We start from the raw sequence: 22613 nt of genomic DNA on the forward strand, positions 1-22613 counted from the left end.
TGAAGGTCCGAGTCCCCAGAGTCCTTTAGATTGTTGCATACTTATTTATTGGTTATTGCCATATATATATATTGCCCCGTATTTATGTCTAGATTGTTCTCTAGTAAAATTCAGGAGATGGATCGTCCACGTCGTAGCACTAGGTCGACATACACGGCTCCTGCAGCTCGTGGTCGCGGTCAAGCCATTCCTGCAGCTCATGGTCGCGGACAGGCCACTCTTGCAGCTCGTGTTCGCGGGCAGGCCACTCTTGCAGCTCGCGGTCGCGGACAGGCCGCTCCTGAAGCTCATGGTCGCGGTCGGGCCGCTCCTTTACCTCGTGGCCGTGGTAGCACTAATGTAGTGGGCCGTGGCCGAGGTGGTGTTGTTGAACCCGAAGTTGATGTTATTGCAGTTGAAACACAAAATGATGAAGATCCAGTTGACCCCGTTGAGGATCCAATTGACCCTATCACTGAAATTATTGCCAATGCTGGTACACCTACAGGATTCGTTGACCCAGTAGCTGCTGTTTAGGCCTTTCAGACTTTCATGGGATTGTTTGCAGGGAATCAGGCCCAAGTGGCACCAGCAAATGCAACAAGGTCCTTGACATTGGACAAAGGCAATACTTTTGATAGATTTCTAAAGACTAATCCACCGCCTTTTATGGGGACTGATAAGCCATCGGATGCTGAGGCCTGGTTGTTACAAATGGAAAAGATCTTTGATGTGTTGGGTTGTTCTGAGGCCCAAAAGGTGTCTTTTGCAGCATATAAGCTACAGGGGGGAGCTGAGCATTGGTGGCGGTCAGCAAAGCAACATTACAAAGATAAGCAAGATGAATTAGTTTGGAGAAATTTCAAGAAGGACTTTGAGGAGAAGTACATTCCTCCAGCAGTCAAAGATAAAATGCGAACTGAGTTTTTGGCTTTGAGGCAGGATAATATGTCAGTGGCGGAGTATCAGCAGAAGTTTGATGAATTGTCGAGGTTTGCAGGAGTTTTGGTAGAAAAAGAGACAGATAAAGTGTGGTATTTTCAAAGGGGGCTTCGGGCCGATATTCATGGAAGAGTTTCTTTGCTTGACACAGAGACCTTACCAAAACTTATGACTAGAGCCGTTACAGCAAAGAGTGACTTATCTGAAGAAAGGAGGGTTGCAGAGAATCAATACAAGAGGTTTAGGCCAGGACAAAGTAGTGGGAATGGTTTACCTGCAAAGAGGGTGCACACTTTGACTCAAACAAATGAAGCTGGGAGGCAGGCATTGAGGCCGTGTCAAAAATGTGGTCAACCTCATTTGGCAAAGTACCATTGTGATGGTTCACTTTGAGTATGTTATAGTTGTGGGCAGCCAGGTCATGTCTCCACCCATTGTAGAGCTCAGGGTGATGGAAGGAATCAAATACCTCAGGGTCAGAGGCAGTCAGTGCATGGAAGTGGGCATAATCAGCAACGACGATTTAATAATCAGGGGAATCATAGGCAGCAAGCTCGAAATGGGGGTCAAGGACAGAGAAATGTGACAGAGGGTCGTGTATATGCATTGGCTCAGCAGCAGGCTAAGGATGTGCCATCTATGGTGCAAGGTACTCTTTCTACTTCAAATGTACCAGCTCGAGTTTTGTTTGATTCTGGTTCTACCCATTCCTTTGCTGCTCCTGGATATTTGTATCAGTTACCTATTGTTGTTGAGGCATTAGATGTGTGTGTTATGGTGACTACTTTAGTAAGGAAAACAATGATGTTGTGTGAGGTGTCTAAGTCTTGTGATGTGGAGATAGATGGTAGGATTTTACCAATAGACCTAATTTCATTGAAGATGCATGACTTTGATGTTATTCTGGGGATGGATTGGTTGTCGAAATACTATGCTGGTATAGACTGCAATCAGAAGAGGGTTGTATTTGCTATGCCAGGTCAACCAGAGTTTAGTCTGCAGGGGGATCGGGATGTGTCATCGTTCAGTTTTATTTCATCTCTTCAGGCAAGTCGATTGATGAATAAGGGTTGTTTTGGTTACTTAGCTTATGTGGTGAGTGGGGAGGAACCTGCACAAAAATTGGAGGAATTGCCTATAGTGAAAGATTTTTCTGACATCTTTCCAGAGGACCTGCCTTGTCTTCCTCCGGATCGTGAGGTTGAGTTCACGATAGATCTTGTTCCTGGCACAACGCCTATTTTTAAAGCTCCTTATAGAATGGCACCAGCAGAGTTGAGAGAATTGCAAGTGCAGTTGCAAGAGCTATTTGATAAGAGATTTATTCGGCCTAGTGTGTCACCGTGGGGAGCTCCTGTCTTATTCGTGAAAAAGAAGGATGGTACTATGCGGTTGTGCATTGACTATAGGGAGTTGAATAAGGTTACAGTTAAGAATAGATATCCATTACCGCGTATAGATGACTTGTTTGATCAGTTGCAAGGGGCTCATGTGTTTTCTAAGATTGATTTGAGGTCTGGATACCATCAATTAAAGGTGAGAGATGTGGACATTATGAAAACGGCTTTTAGAACTCGTTATGGGCATTATGAGTTCTTAGTGATGCCATTCGGTCTAACTAATTTGCCAGCGGCATTTATGGATATGATGAATAGAGTTTTCAAACCTCAGCTTGATCATTTTGTGGTGGTATTTATAGATGATATTTTGATCTATTCCAAGAGTAGGGAGGAACATGAGGAGCATTTGAGAATAGTCTTTCAGATTCTTAGAGAGAAGAAGTTGTATGCAAAGTTTAAGAAATGTGAGTTTTGGTTGGACAGTGTGTCTTTCCTTGGGCATGTTATCGGAAAGGAGGGAGTGTCTGTCGATAGTAAGAAGGTGGAAGCTATTGTTGATTGGCCACGTCCGACATCGGTGACTGAGGTGCGTAGTTTCTTGGGTCTTGCTGGATATTACAAGCGATTTGTGGAAGGGTTTTCTCGCATTGCCCTGCCACTTACCAATCTTACTCGGAAAGGGGTGAAGTATGAGTGGACAGACAGTTGTGATCATAGTTTTCAGGAACTTAAGAAGAGATTGACTACGGCGCCTATTCTTGCATTGCCGACAGATGGTGGTAACTTTGTCATTTATAGTGATGCATCTCTCCAAGGCTTGGGTTGTGTACTTATGCAAAATGATAGAGTGATAGCTTATGCCTCTCGTCAATTAAAGGTGCATGAGAGAAATTATCCGACACATGATTTGGAGTTGGCAGCAGTTGTGTTTGCACTTAAGATATGGAGACATTATTTATATGGGGTCGCTTGTGAGATTTACACTGATCATAAGAGTTTGAAGTATATTTTCACTCAAAAATAACTTAATTTGGGGCAAAGGCGATGGCTTGAGTTGTTGAAGGATTACGACGTTAGTATATTGTACCATCCGGGAAAAGCGAATGTAGTGGCAGATGCATTGAGTAGAAAATCATCAGGGGGTAGTTTGGCATTTTTAACAGTTCAACCACATTTGATAGAGGACATTAGAAGATTGCAAGTAGAGGTTGTAAGACATGGAGATGGTGCTATATGCAGTCAGTTGACAGTGAAACCAAATTTGTTGGATAGAATTCGAGTAGCTCAACAAGATAACCCTTGGTGTAACAAGATTTTGGAGGGCATGTCGAAGGGCAAGAGTAGAGGGTTTATTTTGGGTGAGGATGGAATACTTAGGTTTGGGGATCGTGTTTGTCAAAATCGTGCGATCGGATAGAGGTGGAGAATACTATGGGAGGTACACAGAATTGGGACAATTACCTGGTCCATTTGCCAAGTTCCTAAAAGAAGAAGGCATTATAGCTCAATATTCAATGCCTGGCACACCACAACAAAATGGTGTTGCGGAAAGGAGGAACCGTACGCTTATGGGCATGGTGAGAAGCATGTTGAGCTACTCGAATATTCCTATGAATTTGTGGAGTGAGGCCTTTAAGACCGCTGTGTATGTGTTAAATAGGGTACCATCTAAATCTGTACCCAAGACACCTTTTGAATTATGGAAAGGATGGAAGCCTGTGAATGGGGTCAATTCTGCACTATGGTATAATGCCATGAAGGAAGAAATGCAATCTATGGCTACAAACAATGTTTGGAATCTCGCTGAATTACCAAAAGGTGCTACAGCCATAGGCTGTAAGTGGGTCTACAAGACCAAAAGAGATGCTTCTGGTAATATAAAGCGATATAAAGCCAGGCTTGTAGCCAAAGGTTTTACTCAAAAGGAAGGAATTGATTACCACGAGGCTTTCTCTCCAGTTTCTAAGAAAGACTCGTTCAGGATTGTCATGGCGTTAGTAGCTCATTTTGATTTAGAGCTACATCAAATGGATGTGAAAACAGCTTTCTTGAATGGGGATCTTGAAGAAGAGGTATACATGGTTCAGCCTGAGGGATTTTCTTCTACGAATAATCACTTAGTTTGCAGATTAAGAAAATCTATTTACGGACTAAAACAAGCCTCACGACAATGGTATTTCAAGTTTCACAATACTGTCACTTCATATGGTTTTGTGGAGAATGGTGTTGATCAATGCATATACCTCAAGGTCAGTGGGAGTAAGTACATATTTTTGGTCCTGTACGTAGATGACATTTTACTTGCAAGCAGTGATTTGGGGTTGCTACATGAAACAAAAGTGTTTCTTTCACAAAGTTTTGAGATGAAGGATATGGGCGAAGCGTCTTATGTCATTGGCATTGAGATTCATAGAGATAGATCCTGTAGGATATTGGGACTTTCTCAAAAGGCCTACATTGAAAAAGTTTTGGAAAGATTTAGGATGAACTCTTGTTCACCTTCTGTGGCACCAATTGTCAAAGGGGATAAGTTTAGTCTCAACCAAGCACCACAAAACAATTTGGAAAGTGAACAAATGAGAGGCATACCCTATGCTTCTGCAGTTGGCAGTCTTATGTACGCACAGGTCTGTACAAGACCTGACATTGGGTTTGCAGTGGGTATGTTGGGAAGATACCAGAGCAATCCAAGATTAGAACATTGGAAGGCTGCTAAGAAGGTCATGCGATACTTGCAAGGAACCAAGGACTACAAGCTTACACACAAACATACGAACACTTTGGAAGTGACTGGATATTCCGATTCAGATTTTGCCGGATGTCTAGACACTAGGAAGTCCACTTCAGGATATATCTTTCTTCTTGCTGGAGGAGCTATATCTTGGAGGAGCATCAAACAGTCCATTATGGCTTCGTCGACTATGGAAGCAGAATTTATTGCACGCTATGGAGCTACATCACAGGCTTTATGGTTGAAGAATTTCATCGCAAGACTAAGGGTCGTTGATACAATATCAAAACCATTGAGGATCTTTTGTGATAACTCAGCTGCAGTTTATTTCTCTAAGAACAATAAGAGTGGCAGCCGAAACAAGCATATCGACATTAAGTATCTTGTTGTTAGAGAAAAAGTGAAGGCACAGGATGTGACTATTGAGCACATTAGTACCGAGCAGATGATTGCGGATCCCATGACAAAAGCATTACCGGCTAAAGTATACAATGATTATGTTGGGCGCATGGGACTTATTTGCTCCTTCGATGTTTAATTTCACTTTCTCAATTTCTCAGTTCGCGAACGAGTTTTTTTTTTTATGAATAAAGTACATGGCGTTTGATTGTGCACATAAGGAATTTGTCATGTGTTTTATCCATTGGGATATAAAGAGAACCCTATATGACTGATGAACAGTTATAAATAAAAGTATCTATTTTACTCATTGAAGGATATTTTTCATTGTGATGCATGGAAGGAAATGCCTACTTGTTACGGCACAACCGCTATGATCCATTGTTTGATATTTTCTGTTGAGTAGAAGGTTTTACAGAATTCAAAGACATGGGCAACTCTAATTTTATGGCCATATTATAGAACTTATCACCTGTTGTGGTTTACATATGTCTAATGGGTCAAGTGGGAGAATGTTAGAATAAACTCTTGTTAAGAGTTGTAATGACCCACTTAGACAAATTATGTGATGAGTTTAATCATTTATTGCCCACTTCCATCATGATTTAAGTGATGGTTCTTTGATGTTTCATTTCCCACGTACTAGTGTATTTGCATTACCAGGAGTAATGGTTACATAATTGTACTGGTGTATTATGGTTTAATTCATTACAGCGGTTACAGGAAGCCTTTGGCTTCCCCACCTGATTCATTACACTAGTTTGAGTTTCTTTGATGGAAGGAAACCAAAAAGTCTTGAGGAGATAGAGGGTCCCTAACCTAGCAACTATAAAAGCCTATGATTTCCATCACTCAAGGCATCAAGTCCTGCATAGGTTAGAAGACACCTATATCGAGTGAGTGTGAGGGTCAGTGATCCACTTGAACAACAATGGCGGGAGGTTGGTAGTCCAATCTCCGCTGCGTCTTTGTCTAATTATCTATCATCCCAATCATGTCATTTACAAGATATACATTGATTTTCCGCTCGACCAAAAAAAAAAAAAATTTACAAGGTATACATTGAAATGATATTTAAGCTATGCCTCAGGCTCTTACATTTTTCTTCTGAGAAGCTAAACTTTGAAACTTTAAGAAAGGGAAATTAGAAGTGGAGCGCGAAACTATGGCCAACTATATATCCCTCATGTGACACCCAACTTATCCTCCAACTAATTATGGCGTAAAATATTCAAAGCAAAAACTCCACATTTACCCATGACCATTAACAACTTAACTTTTGACCGACAACTACTCCGGACACCTCAACTCCAACCCACAAACTACATCCCTTGGTCATACAGTACCGTAGCCCCTATGGATGTGGTAGATGGTTAAACAGTTTTGGGCTTGTTTACCTTTCTAATTTCTATATAGATGTTTAGGTCTTTTTGTCTCATTATTGTTGACAATTTTACCCAACCACATAGAAAAGCGTTACCAATCTTCCATTTTTCTTTTGGGCCTGGGTTGATAGTATTGCCTCTGTAAAAGTGCAAGCTTTTTACAGTGCAAGTGAGAATTTTTATAGTGGAAAGCATGAGAAATTTACAGTGAATTTTTTGTGGTAGAATCGACAAGCGTGGTGAATGATGAGGGTATTAACTGAAAAAAGGAAAATTATTTTCGTTTTGGATGGACCTGGTGGTTATTTCTATTCGCACCCCCTCTTTCCCCGTACCCACATCAACCTAAAAAAACTCTCCTTAGATCTCAAAATTACCACATATTACATCGCCAGTTCGCCACCATCCTTAACCACTATTCCCTTTTTTTCTCATTCTTTGATTCCCATTTACTTTAATAACTTTTGCCATAAAATCCTTGCCGCCGCCGCCGCCATCATCATCATCAGCTCCCGCCACGCCACTCCCTCCGTAATTCACCTAAGAATGTTCCGAGATCTAAACTTTGAGAAAGTCATTCGATCAAACCCTTACGGCCATCCAATTATGTTAATTTCTTACAAAGAGGACATGAAAATTTATTTAAAATTTAATGAATGGTTTTTGTGGGACCCCATAAGCTGGTTGTGCGTACGTAATCTTTGCGCGTTGTGTTTTTGGGGTTGGAGAGGATTAGATGGAGAAGGTGAATGGTGTGAGTGCTTAGAAATTGAAGGATAAAAACGATTAAGTTACTAAAAATTGAAAGTAATCAAAATAAAGTAGCATTTTTTATCAAAAAATATAAGCAGGTGCCAATAGAAGTTTCTGCAACGTGCGGATTTTCCTAATATTTGACCGGCATGGAAATTTAGCATAAATACCCTTCTCTTCAAAATAAAAAAGGAGGATAAATACATTGTTAATAAGATGAAAATGGTGTTTATATAGGAGTAATCCTTTCAAATGAATTTTTTTTTTGTCTTTATTTAGTTTTTTTTTCGTATTTGTTAATTTTGTATCAAACTTTTGTGACTTATTATTTATCTTGTCGAGAGGAATTGAAGAAGTAAAAAAATTAATTGAAACTCATAATTCTTTTAAAAAGACAAAATAAGTATAAAAAAAACTGTCTTTTTTACTTTATTCAAAAAATTATGAGTTCCGATCATAATTTTTGACTCACAAAAATTTGACGCAAAATAAACAAATGCAACAAAAAAAATTGATGAAGACAAAAAAAAATGAAGATACTTAACTTCTTTATCCAAAACCACCCATTGATAGTTTTATTTTAATTTTTTGTGACTCTTTAGTTCATCTCAACCACAGAAATCGAAAAATTAAAAAAAATTGAACCAAGCTACTTTTTCGATAAATACATTAAAAAAATTAAAAAATCTGGCTACTTTGAATTACTTGAACGTTTTTTAAGATTTTAATAATAAAATTATATAAAATTAATGCAAAACTAACAAAAGTAAAAAAATAAAAAAATAAATCACCCCTTAAAAAAAACTTAAATAAATTTAAAAAAATTACCCCTTAGAATCTCCATCTTCCCCGGCTGACAGATGATAACCTCTCTTTTTTTTGTCTTTTTTAAATTCTCATCACGCCCGTTTGGCTTTCCGAGAATCCCTCCTTTATAAACAGAAAAACCCTAGAAATTTTGATCAAAGCATCATCAACAGTCTCACACATTTCACATTTTCAGTTGCGAATTCCTGGTTTAATTCCCCCTTGAATTCCGGCTCCTATGTTTGACTATGTAATTGCCTGATCCAATCCAATCATTCTCCAGTGTCTGTGTAATTTACTAATAAATTCACCCATTCCACTCATTTTAATCCTACCCATTTCCTCTTTCTTGTTATCTGATGTCTATATGTATCTATAGCCATACTGCTGCCAAATTATCTTATTAGCAGCTTAATAATGTTTCAAGGGCCGGCCCTTGATAATTTTATTGGATCCCAAGCGGCTGTTGTCTGTAATAAAAGGATTTTTTTTTGACAGTGTCGTTGTACATAGAATTTATTAAATAATTTGGTTGGAGTGAGGATTAAACCCTTTATATCGTTAAAGATTACTTCTTTCTGAGATGAGATGAAGAAATCTGGGTTGTGATGGAGAGCAGTGGAGAAGCTGGGGATGATCAGGGCTCTGGATGGTTGCAAGTTAAAAAGGTATAATTTTTCCTGAAAACCCATCTTCACATTTGTGATAATCCTGTGTTTGTTCATTCTGATTAGTTTTTTTTCTTTCTTGATATTTTTTTTTTATTTTGTGTGGAAAAGCAACAAAGGAACTTAAATTCCTACGTTGCTAACCCAAGAAAGTAAGGAATTGAAACAAAACAATGAACAAGCGATATACGTGGAAAATCCCTAAATGGGTAAAAACCACAGACTGACTCCATTAATGGTTTACTTGCAAAAAATTTGGGGAAATGGACGTTCTTGGTTTCAGTAAAATTGTTGATCTTGTATTTATATCATACACACCATCCTCAGATTAAACAATTCTCAAATCTGCAATTTATTTGCTTTTTTATTTTTTTCTTTAAGTCTGTCTACTCTGCTATCATGGAAAATATAAATACAAGTGGAATGTGTACGGGCTTCAAATTTGATCTTTTTGTGTGAAGCTCAGATTTTTCTTGATGATGGGTTTACTGAAGTATTGAGTTATGAGATGTACCATGTATATGATAGAAAATATTCCACTTGTATTTATAATTTGAATACCAGCGTGCAAAAGAAAAAATTGATTCCTTCATCCACGGGTTTTTGCATTTTTTCTCATTGCTTTACTCTGGAAGAGTAACAATCCAATAGTTTTATGCGTTCCTCTAACAGAAAACCAAGAGCACAAGTTGCACTGTTGCTCGATATGAGGGTAACTAAGGAGTTTAGTGTTATGCAAGATAAGCGGTTAATCTAGCAAAACTTGCCCAATCTGGGTATCCAATGGTATTCGTAAGTGTATATAACTTTGCATTTTGCAATACATGTTGTTCTCATTACTTTTCTGTGTCATGCATGTTCAGGAATGTTACTATGACGGTTCCTTGTAAATGCACTGTTAATCTAGCAAAACTTGCCCAATCTGGGTATCCAATGGTATTCATAACTGTATATAACTTTGCATTTTGCAATGCATGTTGTTCTTATTACTTTTCTGTGTCATGCATGTTCAGGAATGTTACTATGACGATTCCTTGTAAATGCACTATGAAAGGACATTTTTAAAAGCGTGATTTTTTTTCTGAGAAGCCATATATATTTTGATTTAGTGGCCTTCTCTGATTGTCATTTTTGTTCGTATTTCCTTTACAGAAACATAGAAGCAGTACAAAGTTCACTCTACAAGGTTGGGTAGGGGGATTCTCTGGAAAACAGACTTCATCAACTGTAAAAGGTGGAAATTCACATGCAAAGTATGGTGTGCAGCATTCAAAAGCAGGAGATTTTTCTGTAAATAGAAAGGGCAGTGTTGCAAATGCTACTCCTGTTTCACATGACAAAGAGAAGCATGTGCATTACCTTGATAAACGTGTCGTTTCTCAAGATAATGATCGTAGGTCACCTACAGTGAGAGCTACTACAAATTGTGATAATAAACCTGGAGTTGTAGAAGAACCTCCTCAAAAGGATAACGATAATTTTCAAAAAATCAAGTGGGGTGATTTGGACGACGAGGCTTTGGAACTGCATTTGAGAAAGAGTATTGGAGATGAAATTAGGTTTGGAGATATTAGAAATGATGATTTGATCAGCTCTTCTTCTGCCGAGGGCAAAGTGAACAACTTGATGGTATCATCTGTAGAAGCGGATCATAGTACTCACCAGTCACTCTCGTTGGTTTCAAGTGATGAAGAGAAATTTAAAGAGGTGAATGAAGTTACTTCAGAAGACGTGAAAGTAGAAATTACAAATGAAAAAATAATTAACTCAAGTTCTCACATTTCAAACGTGGGGGAAACATGCTATGAACAAGTCAACTTAGTTAGTAATGAAGTTGATGAGGTGATGGTGGAACTTCCGGCACCTGAATCAGAAATCTCTGAAGTTCCAGTGATAGAAAGGGTTTCATACACAGTAGCAATCCCCCAACCAATTGACTCATTTACCCCTGAAAAGAGGGGGCCTGAAAAACAAGGAGAATCGATGGCAGCAGCCTTCATTGATGACACTAGCCATCTACAGGTTGATAGAATTGTTGATGATGTGTCAAATGCCCGGATTTCAAGTGAGACTGATGGGAGTGATGTGGGTGAAAGTAAGGAAAGATTTAGACAGAGGCTTTGGTGTTTTCTGTTTGAGAATCTTAATAGGGCGGTAGATGAACTTTATCTGCTTTGTGAACTAGAATGTGATGTGGAGCAGATGAAAGAGGCGATTCTTGTCCTTGAAGAAGCTGCGTCTGATTTCAAAGAACTACAATCTAGAGTGGAGGAATTTGAGGATGTGAGAAGGTCCACTTCCCAATCAATTGATGGGCTTCCTATCATGAAGTCTGATCACCGCCGGCCACATGCACTTTCATGGGAGGTCAGTATGCACCCTTCCTCTTTTCTTTACCAAAGTAATGATTCATCTAACGCCGAAAATGATGTGAATGATATGCAGGGTTAAAAACAGCACTCAACCATAGATTAAACAGCTATTTTCTTTAGGTGTTTACTCCCATAGGCCCATACTTTTTCGGGCACAATGGAAAATACAACTTTTTGAAGGAGTCCCATTATTGTGCATACCGATGCTCTGGACTATTAATGAAGAAAGCATGGTAATGTGCACATAAATTGATTTGGGTCTCTAGGCCTGCCCTCTCTAATGTCATTTGGCTTTAATTTTGGGGCATGGTTTTACAACAAAACGTCCTTGTAGCTCCTCAGTTCTTGGAGGTTTAGGGGGGCCACTGTTTTAGTGGTATTCTGAGAGTAGCCACTTTGTGCATATATTGCCAAAGGTTAGGTCTGTCTCCAATCATCCTCCGCCCATATCCCCCAATGATTGGGGACTAGATGGGTTATGTTATGTTGTTGTTGTTGTTGAAGGAGTCCCGTTTAATTGTTATCACCCAAAGACTATAGCCTAAATTTCAGTATCCCTATATTAGCCAAAATTGGTGCATCCAGGCATTCTTTAAAGAATATAGTATTGCAAATAAGTTGATTTGATTGCTTTGACTTGTCAAAATGGAAGAATTTCGGGAAAAAGATGAACTTTAAAAGTTGGTCATAATTTGTTTTTGTTTTTTTCCTTGTGTATGAAGAACAGTACTAATTTAAAATAAGTGAATATCATTAAAATCATAGGGTTGACAATGGCCTTTTACAACAGAATGGAAATTGTCCTTTTTCTTTGGCAATAGTCACATAACTCTAGGATTGTTAAGACTTAAGATTATTGTCCATGTGCTTCTGGTATTAGCAGTTGGACTATGATCAGCAATTGGTTCAATCCCATGATTTGCCTGTTAATCTGAAACAATCTATTAAGGACTTGAAATGAAATATTAAGCAAAGAAATCTAGTTTGACATGCAAAACTAATTCTTGTGAGCTATTATTAGACAAGTATGAAATACGTTTCGTGATCAAAATCAACAAAATCTTTTGAAAGGTTATGGACAATGAAATGATGGCATGATAAATCACTAAGGCTCCATTCAATTGCCGAGAATGTTGTGCAAGAAAGTTATTCTCAAGAAAAGTGAAGTAAAGGAAAAATAAATATATTTTCCCGTGAGTGTTCATTTGACAAAAGAATTTTACAGGAAAACTAAAGTTTAGTTGTTCATTTGCCGGTAAAAAGACACTTACGAGAAACTTCTTTATTTTTATTCCCATGGCTAATTCTAATAAAAGTAACTTTGAGAGTTAAATAATTGGCTACCATATTTCAAAAATTAACACATCCGGAGCATGTATTTTATCTAATGCAAAGCCTTAACATGAAGTGGAAAAATCGGCTTGCAATTTCCTATTCAATTTTCTAGCCTTTGAATGGTCATGCAAATCCCCCATTCAAATTGACATAATCAACCGTAAAAAAGAAGCTTAAAAACAAGGAGATGATAACTAAATAAACAAATGTTAAACAACCGTGCTTAATTAGTTGTTGATTAAAAAAACCCACTGATAATTAGGTAGAACAAACCAAAACTGAAGACTAATGACAAGATAAATAAATACTTTCAAAAAATATACTACCAATTTGGTGAGAAATCAAATTAGCACCATTCTCTTTTTTCCATATCCGCCAATTATTTTGGCACCACACTGGAGAAACCTTTTTCCGTGACGCAAAATCCTATGCTTTTGGCAGGATCACTTTAAACCTTGCAAGAAAACTTAAAAACATGGGTCCCATTATTTTCCTAGCAACTGAACACTACAAAAGTTATGGGAAAGTTGGTTTTCCCATCCTTTCCTATCCTTTCCTAGCAACTGAACGGGGCCTAATGTTGCCATGAATCTGACTCTCTTGATGGACAAATTGTGTGTGTGTGTCCACCATGTCAAAGCATAGTAACTATCCACTGCTATGTGAATATAGAGTATATTTGTCTCTGAGATTCGTGCGAGTGTCTAGTACTTTATTCTCCACTTATTTGGCTTCTCTCATCTGTGTTACATTGACTATTCGAAAAATTGTCTTTATGAATCCGGGTTCAGGTTCGGCGAATGACAACTTCACCTCACAGGGCAGAAATACTGTCTTCATCTCTCGAGGCTTTTAGGAAAATCCAACAAGAAAGAGCTAGCATGCGTGCAGCTAGTGGTGCTGAAAAGCTGGGGCTTGATTGTCCTGGTTCCCCTCATATAGCTGATGATAATCCGAAGAAATATGCAGGGAGAAGTGATGAAACCCCAAATTCTAAAGAAACAGTCCCGAAGACAAGGAAGCAGAGTGGAGTTTCTGATCCTATACGGGGAAGTATTAGTGGAGAGAGGAGGAATTCAGACCCAAACAGGCCTTCCAGAAAACTCTCTTCTCAGAATAGCCATCTTATGCTACAGAACCCATCTATCTCTGGTTCTAATGCATCTGGAAAGAGCAAAAGGGAGCAACAGATTGGATCTACTTCTGACACAGAGAAGCTGCTTCCTAGGAAAGACAAAATGTCGGCAGAAAGTACGGTTGAGAAAAGTCAAAAATCTGTTGATCAAACTAAGAAACAAACTCTTCTTTCTGAAAGGGATAAGGAGAGGAGAAATGGATCTTCATGGAAATCAATGGATGCTTGGAAGGAGAAAAGGAATTGGGAGGATATACTTTCTTCTCGTTATTCATATTCACCGGGGGTGAGTCGCAGAAGTGCTGACCGTGCACGTACTTTGCATGACAAACTAATGTCTCCTGAGAAGAAAAAGAAGAATGCTTTAGATTTAAAAAAGGATGCAGAAGAAAAGCACGCTCGAGCTATGAGGATTAGAAGTGAGTTAGAGAATGAAAGAGTTCAAAAGCTTCAGCGTAACTCAGAGAAATTAAACCGCGTCAATGAATGGCAAGCTGTTCGCAGTATAAAGTTGAGAGAGGGAATGTACGCCCGCCACCAACGTAGTGAATATAGGCACGAAGCTTTTCTAGCCCAGGTGGCCAGAAGGGCTGGTGATGAAAGCAGTAAGGTTAATGAAGTTCGTTTTATCACTTCACTAAATGAAGAGAACAAGAAACTCATTTTACGCCAGAAACTTCATGATTCTGAATTGAGGAGAGCTGAGAAACTTCAAGTGATCAAAACTAAACAGAAGGAGGATATGGCGAGAGAAGAAGCCGTTTTGGAGCGAAAGAAGGTTATTGAAGCTGAAAAATTGCAGCGGCTTGCCGAGACACAGCGAAAAAAGGAAGAGGCTCAAGTGAGAAGGGAAGAAGAAAGAAAGGCATCAAGTGTGGCACGAGAGGCAAAGGCTATAGAACAGATGAGGAAAAAGGAGGTTAGAGCTAAAGCCCAACAAGAGGAAGCGGAACTTCTAGCCCAAAAATTAGCTGAAAGACTTAGTGAAAGTGAACAGCGACGCAAGTTTTACTTAGAACAAATACGGGAGAGAGCTTCAATGGATATCAGGGATCAATCTTCACCTTTACTAAGACGTTCATTGAACAAGGAGGGTTTGGGCAGATCTACACCAACTAGCAGTGGTGGTGTCAGTGAAGAGTGTCACGCTAATAATGTCACAGATTCAGGAGGTTCTACTCTTCAGACTGCCAATGGAACATTGCAACAGTCATTAAAACGAAGGATCAAGAGAATTCGCCAGAGACTTATGGCATTGAAATATGAATTTCCCGAGCCTCCGGTTGGTGTTGAAAATGCTGGCATTGCATATAGAACAGCAGTGGGAGCTGCTAAGGCAAAAATTGGAAGGTGGCTTCAGGAACTTCAGAGACTTCGGCAAGCAAGGAAAGAGGGGGCTCCAAGTATTGGACTAATAACTGCGGATATGGTTAAGGTATCATTGCACAATTTACTTTTGAAGTTTGACTTTTTTACTTATAAAGTTGGAAAAAGTTGTTACAGCATATTGTCAGTTAAAACTTGCAATCTGATGCATGCAGGAATTTACTAGAAATTGTTCAATGTAGACCGAGTCCTAATTTTGTCAAGTACCCGTGTGAGGGACTTGACAGCTGGTTAAGGCTATGGGACTTGTGTTTGGCATGTCTAATTGGACATGCATCCACCTACTCTGTATAAGTGGTGAACCTATTCTAAAACAATGAATAAGACTTGTGATTTTTGCACAACTGCTCTCTGTTAGTTTGTAACACCATTTTACCCTTACCATTAAGAAGTATTTTAGGAATACAAAATCCAGCGGTCTCCTCCTGCCCTTGATAAATGAGTTATACACATACCCCACTGACTCCCCTATATTCGAATTTATGTAACATCAGTATCGTTGATGAATCCAAACCTTTGAATGGATAAACGTTGCCAACTCTTTGCTTTTGCTTTTGCTTTTCCTTTTCCTTTTCCTTTTCCATTACATGAATGCTTGTAAAGATTCATACTAATAGCTTTTGGCACTTCTTTTTTGGATTAGTTTTTGGACGGAAAAGACCCTGAGCTGCAGGCTGCTCGCCAAGTGGGCCTGCTTGATTTTATTGCTTCTGCCCTACCAGCTTCTCACACATCCAAACCTGAAGCCTACCAAGTTACAATATATCTTTTAAGACTTCTAAGGGTAGTACTATCAGTTCCTGCAAACAGGAGTTATTTTGTTGCACAAAATCTTTTGCCACCAATTATCCCCATGTTGGCAGCGGCTCTTGAGAACTATATCAAGATTGCAGCATCATCAAATGTTAATGGTAGCTCCAACTTGGTATTGAGCAAATCATCGATTGAAAATTTGGAGTCTATGTCCGAAGCACTGGATGGGTTTTTATGGACTGTTGCTACAATTATTGGTCATGGTAGCTCTGATGAATGCCAGCTTCAAATGCAGGATGGTTTACAGGAGCTTGTGATTGCATATCAAGTTATTCATCGGTTGCGTGATCTTTTTGCGCTTTATGACCGGCCACAAGTGGAAGGTTCACCATTTCCTTCTTCTATTCTCTTGGGTATAAATCTGTTGGCAGTTTTAACATCCAGATCCCAAACAACATCTTCCATTGATTATGAATCTTTTCCGATACAAGCAATAGCAGAAAATGAAACTTCAAATGCGAAGCTTGCAGAGGCTGCAGATTTTGGGTATTCCTCTGTAACTAACCCCAGTGGAGATAATAGGCCTCAACCATCTGCTCTCCATGGTAGCATAGTCTTACCTTTGCCAGATTTACCAGAAGATAGACCATTAGATGAACCATTTACTATAAAAATAAGCAAAGAATTAGTGTTGGATGGAAAACACTCCGGTAAGCTTGAGGGTGTTAGCAGTGATAAGAATTGTTCAGACACTCGAGATGAGTCTCAGCAAGTTTTGATAGATAATACTTCAAACTCTTCTGCCTCTAAGAAGGACGAAAAGAACATTCTGGATGATGGTGCTGGAAAGAAGGTTGAATATAATTTGGGCTTTAAACCACCTGTAGCATTTCTTCTTTCTGTCATATCTGAAACCGGCTTGGTGTGTCTTCCTTCCTTGTTGACAGCTGTGCTATTGCAAGCAAACAACAGATTGTCTTCTGAACAGGTAACTATGGTCCATTGCTAATGCATCATCTGAAGTCAATTGTTCTAGGTCTACTGTATCCACTTGTAGTTTTTATTGTTTTCAAATTCGCATAAGCACTATTGGAAGTGTTGTGAATTTCATCACAATGGTACTTCCGAAAATCCAAAGCAGTGTTAAATATATTAGTATAGTACCCACTTAACCGTCAGCAAAAATAAAAACATCATTATTGAGTAGTCAATAAGAAACATGATCACGGATCAAAAAAAAAAGAAAAAGAAACATGATCCAATAGCAAGAATGAACACCAATACTTTTATAGTGGTTTTCTAGCATCTCCACCGGATTTCTGTAGACAAACGGTGTTTCTAATTCTACCCCCAAAACACAACCAAACTTCAAATTCCAATGGATTGAACCTTGAATTTTACCTCTGCATACAAAAGGGTTTACAATGGGATCACCCAAAGACTACAACCTCTACAACACAGACCTAATACTTCCTTGGATATATAATGGATCCACTCCCAAGAAGTTCAAGCAATTCTACAAAGCAGTCTATGAATTTTTTTTGAGTTTCATAGGAAGTAAAGAGGTGTGAAGGGGGATTAGTCCAGTGAGTTGACCCCTAGGACTCTAGATATACTATTGAATGGTAAACCTAATCACAAATAGTCATGAACCCCAAGATTCCTATGCATGTATCTATAAGGATTCTTGCTTTAAATTATCTTCGCGAACGGGTGCTCTATGTTAGCATGGTTGGCGGTGTGACCTTGATTGGTATGTCCTTCTATACATATACATAGCCATATGCCTATAACTTACACTGCTAAGTCTTTTTAGCATTATATTACCTGTATGATGACATTTTTTGTGCATGTGTCCTTTGATTAACTATCTATCAAGATATGTTTGGAAGGCTTGGATGCCATGGTGTTGCCTACGTGTTCTATGTAGTGTGTATGGAGAGAGAGGAACCAACATATTGATTTAGAGTTGCCACTTACAGATCATTGATTACTCTTTGTTTTTATGAACTCATGCTGGACCGATTGTGCAATACCAACAATGGAGCACACTTGAATTTTGGCACAAGAGAAATGGGGGATATTTTGGTGGTTTCAAAAGTTCTAGATTCACGCCATGGTTTATAGAACTTATTTACCCATAGAGAAACAAGATTCATGCGGCCAACCCTAACTGTTGGGACACAAGGCTTTGGTCTGGTTGTTTACTCCCTCACAAAAATTTTCCTTGGGAACCAGTGGTGGTTGCTGGAAATTTTTTCACATTTGAGAGATTGAATAACTGATAATGCTATGGTGATTAGTGTTAACATGAGAAAAACATCATACCTATATAATAGGCTTAGGGGAAAAGTAGGAGTGGGAAAAGACAACCACTAGTGAGGTTGGCCATGCATGAGCCCGACCACTAGGATAGGCCAGCAGCTCTATCATCTATGTAAATTTGTGTGCTAAAACTTGGGGGTAAATTATGATCCTCGAGAGAAGTCAAAGATGGAAACCATTATACCAATGCATTGTTGAACAATGACACATCAGATCAGATCCAACTTTTGCTACTGAACTTTGGTCACCATAGTGATGAGAAAATAGAGATTTAAAGAGTAAATGATTCGGATTACAAAAATAATTATCTCAATGACTTTCATTTAAAGGCTACAAGATAGTTGAATCGAGCTGCGAGAAAGAACTGATACAATGATGATAAAGAAGGCGATTCCGCGAAGGCTGTGTTTTACCTTTTTTCTAATCGATTTGCCTAAGCAAGAGCGATGGGTAGGAAAGAAAATAATCCATGGTGTCAAGACTCAATTATTATGGGGTCATTGCCTAATTAAAAAAATATCTCAATATAGTAGTAGTAAATAATTTATTTTCCATGGGGTAAATAATTTATTTTCCATGGTGTCGCCTGATCCCACACTCAAACATGTGCCGTCGCCTTTGTTATTAATGATCACAAATGTTCATATATGGTCTTATGGTGATGTTATATCTGCAATTTTGTAATATGTGTTTTCTTCAGTCATGATTCCTAGTTTCACACTAATGAGCATCGCAACATCTCAGCATTCCTTGTTGTGCATGGAATAATTGATAATGAATTGAATTGAACTCTGTTTCAGGCCTCCCATGTTCTTCCTTCTAATTTTGAAGAAGTGGCGACTGGAGTGCTGAAGGTTTTGAACAATTTGGCTCTGATAGACATCACTTTCATGCAAAGGATGCTAGTAAGTTATTTTAGTATTTTAGCAACTATGTTTAGTTTCTATTCAACCAAATGTTTATTTCTTTGGTTTTCCATATCTACATTACAGGCCAGGCCAGACCTGAAAATGGAATTCTTCCACTTAATGAGTTTTCTTCTTTCTCATTGCACAAACAAGTGGAGACTAGCTACTGATCAGGTGATTCGACATGCCATTGTACTATCCATAACATGCACTACATCCGCATGTTCAACTACCACTAGAAAATCACTGCTTGAGAAACAGTTAAGATTATATATCTGCCCATATATTCTTGCAGTTCCTATATTAGCATGAATTGGAATGGCTTTCTGTTTGTTTCGATAGTACTCCGTATTACAACTTTTTTGAAGCTACTACACTGGTTGCATGTCAATGTTTCTTTCATTTTCTACACGTTGCTTCTTCTTTTTCTGCTTCATTTGCATATATGTCGGGTGTCAATTGACAGTTAAGTCGAAATAGATCTCTCACTAGTTCCCACCATGCGAGAGAATAGGCATTTATTCAGATGTAGTACATTCATAAAAGGGGTTCTCATTAGATTGCCGCAGATTTTTTAAAGCCTAATGGCATGCATAATATTCTTGAATTATAGTAGCTTCCTTTTCTGGTTAGCCCTAGTATCCGTTTATTAGCTCAGGCTACACATGTGAAAGTCACATTATTTGGCTTTGGTTTTACTCCTTAGGTCCTTCAATGCGATACGGTCATGTTAATCTAAAATCCTGGCAAAGTATAGGATCAACAATAGTCGAACAATTGTTGGAAAGTGCAGGGATTTCCACTCATTATTTGTATACAATATTGCATGGATAATTTCTCAGTTTTGTTTAACTGCACCTATGCATGCTTGGGATGATTGCTTCTGATCTTTGGTGCAGATCATCAATGGGTTCATTTGAAACTTGATTTAGAGTTTTGCTCTATTGGATCAGTGTGTGGGTATTGAAGCAAACATGAGTCAGTTTTGATATAATATTTGGCATGTTTGAGGCATTGCTGCTAGAACTTGGGATCCATCTTGATTTTGAACCATGTTTATGGCGTCCTTCACTTTCCTCTCGTTCTTCTTCCATCTCTATCCATCATTCAATGTTCTAAATGGCGCTTGGCGCTAGTAGGGCGGAGACCCACCTCCAAGCGCCAAGCCGCCTAGGCGCCTCCAAGCAATTCGGCGTTTTTTTTTTTTTTTAACAAACCATTATCCAATCAAACTATATTCTATGTATCCAACTATCCATAATACAAGTTCAAAGTTCTACATAACCATAATGCAAAGTTTAATGTACAAACCCAAATGAAATTAAGTAGTAGCAACTAGCAAATAAGTTGAATAAGACAATAAGTAGAAATAAACGAGATCGGAGATCCCTAATGCCAAGTTAAAAGTTCATCTCCTTTCTTTAACTCTTCTCCTCCATACCCTTCCAAAACTTGATCTACATTAGTTTAATACTATACATTTTAGGCCGCCAAAGGCCTCCAAAGACGTCGATGATGCCGCCAAGGCCCGCCAAGACCGCCAAGGCCGCTAAGGCGGCCGCCAAACACCGCCAAACCTCCCTGGGCGCCAAATCAAACGCCAAGGGGTATTGGCGTGGCGGCAGGGTACCTCCAAGCGCCTAGGCAGCCTCGGCGGCCGCCATTTAGAACAGAGCCATCATTACGTCACTGGGTTTTTCTAAGCCTCTTTTCCTACTGCTCACTGTGGTTGGTTTACCTACTTCTACAAGGCTAGCTGTCGTTTGCTTGTTTTTCTAAGCCTCTTTTCCTACTGCTCACTGTGGACCTGTGGTTGTTGGTTTTTCTCTCTCCGTGAATATATATTTATGTATATATATGCTTTATTGGAAAGCCTTTCTAAATGCTTGTTTGCTTTTGGTGTAATGCATCTCAGGTCGGTTTGCTTCTGCTGGAATCTTTATTACTGCTTGGTTATTTTGCCCTGTTCCACCTTGGAAATCAATCTGTCCTTAGGTGGGGAAAGAGCCCTACCATCCTTCACAAGGTTTGTGGAACAAATTTTCATTTACTTCTTTCACATCTTGACATACTTCTTTAGGTTGATTCGACATGCCATTGTATTAAATGTTTTCAGATGATTTTGAAACTTAGGCTGCGATAACTGATTAAGATCTTTCGATTGGTGAAATTTTATTATGGAAACAATATTCTGGGACGTACTTTATTGGTGGATCCAATTGAAGAGTCATGACGGCTGATAATAAACAAACAGAATGGTATGAAGTATTTATTTCACAAAAATCTGAATCTAGTTGTGTGAAAACAGGTATGCGATCTGCCGTTTGTGTTCTTCAGTGATCCGGAGTTAATGCCAATCTTGGCCGGTACACTGGTTGCTGCCTGCTTCAGTTGTGAGCAAAACAAGGGCGTGGTTCAGCAAGAACTCAGCACTGATATGCTAATTTCCTTGCTAAGATCCTGCCGAAATGGTTCGCCCAATAATCCTCCAACAGAAAGCCCCACCGAATGTAATCAGTTGGGTTCTGAATCTAGAAAACTTCTAGTTCAAGGTGAAATGCCCCTTAGATCCAGCCGTTACAATGTAAAAAGCACCCTAATTTCTTCCGGAAAAGGCGGCAGTGCTTCAGGGATCAGCTTTCGAACTACCAAGATGCGAAACCAGAAAGATAGCAGAGCCTTGAAACTTAGCGAAGAGATGTCTGTGAAGAAAAGTCAGTCACCTTCAGAGACTTCCTCTACTTCGATGTTGCACTCCAGATTCTCTGGAAGCTTCATTGACAGAGCAGAGCAGTTTTTTGTAGCAGAGACCACTGAGTGATGAGGTATGATCGTCAATATACTCTTAAGTGTATGTCGCAAAATTGAATTTGGGGTTCATCCGTAATGCTTACGTGTACTAGAGCAGGTTGTTAGATGACTGATCACTTTTTGGAAGCTGATGGTCAAATTTCGCATCCTGTCAATATTTGTATAATAAACATATAAAAGACTAGATATGTAATTATTCTTGCAATAATATTACTTTTCTCTAATAATTATTCTTCTGTAATTATTCCATAATTTATCATTTTTTTTTCTTTGGGTTTTGGCTAGGTTATATCTAAGTTTGAAATATGGGTGAAAAGTCCATACAAATAGGGGCAATATTTTTTCAGGAATGCTTCTATCATGTCCAATGTCCCATTTTTCCAGACTGATGATACTGCCTTGTATCAACCATTTACTACATGGTATCTAGCACACTAAAAAATCTTCCATTCACTTATTTTTCCTTGAGCAACAGTCATCAGGTTACCAAAAGTAACAGAAATTTAAACGTAGTGCTGAGAGAGAGAGAGAGAGAGAGAGAGAGAGAGACTCCTGCTATAAATTTACAACTGCTTGCTATTGAC

The 22613-nt window shown here is 38.8% G+C and overlaps 2 protein-coding genes and 1 non-coding gene across 3 annotated transcripts; all 3 read left to right on the plus strand.

Moving 5' to 3' along the window:
- The first annotated feature begins 84 nt into the window (after positions 1–84).
- On the plus strand, positions 85–3678 carry LOC131298684 (uncharacterized). Its single transcript, XM_058324159.1, has 4 exons — positions 85–475; positions 548–1245; positions 1336–3188; positions 3303–3678. Exons 1-4 carry the CDS (start codon positions 85–87, stop codon positions 3676–3678), a joined length of 3318 nt encoding a protein of 1105 aa, XP_058180142.1.
- Positions 3679–8362: 4684 nt separating this feature from the next.
- Positions 8363–22256, plus strand: LOC131299207 (uncharacterized). The gene is made up of 8 exons (XM_058324823.1): positions 8363–9004; positions 10157–11371; positions 13503–15281; positions 15876–16973; positions 19111–19215; positions 19303–19392; positions 21134–21244; positions 21527–22256. Exons 1-8 carry the CDS (start codon positions 8945–8947, stop codon positions 22037–22039), a joined length of 4971 nt encoding a protein of 1656 aa, XP_058180806.1. The 5' UTR covers positions 8363–8944; the 3' UTR covers positions 22040–22256.
- On the plus strand, positions 11594–11701 carry LOC131299363 (small nucleolar RNA snoR100). Its single transcript, XR_009190748.1, has one exon. It is a non-coding gene; the product is annotated as a small nucleolar RNA snoR100 (small nucleolar RNA).
- Positions 22257–22613: the final 357 nt, after the last annotated feature.

Source organism: Rhododendron vialii, chromosome 8a (genome assembly GCF_030253575.1).
Source record: "Rhododendron vialii isolate Sample 1 chromosome 8a, ASM3025357v1".
Lineage (NCBI taxonomy): Eukaryota > Viridiplantae > Streptophyta > Magnoliopsida > Ericales > Ericaceae > Rhododendron > Rhododendron vialii.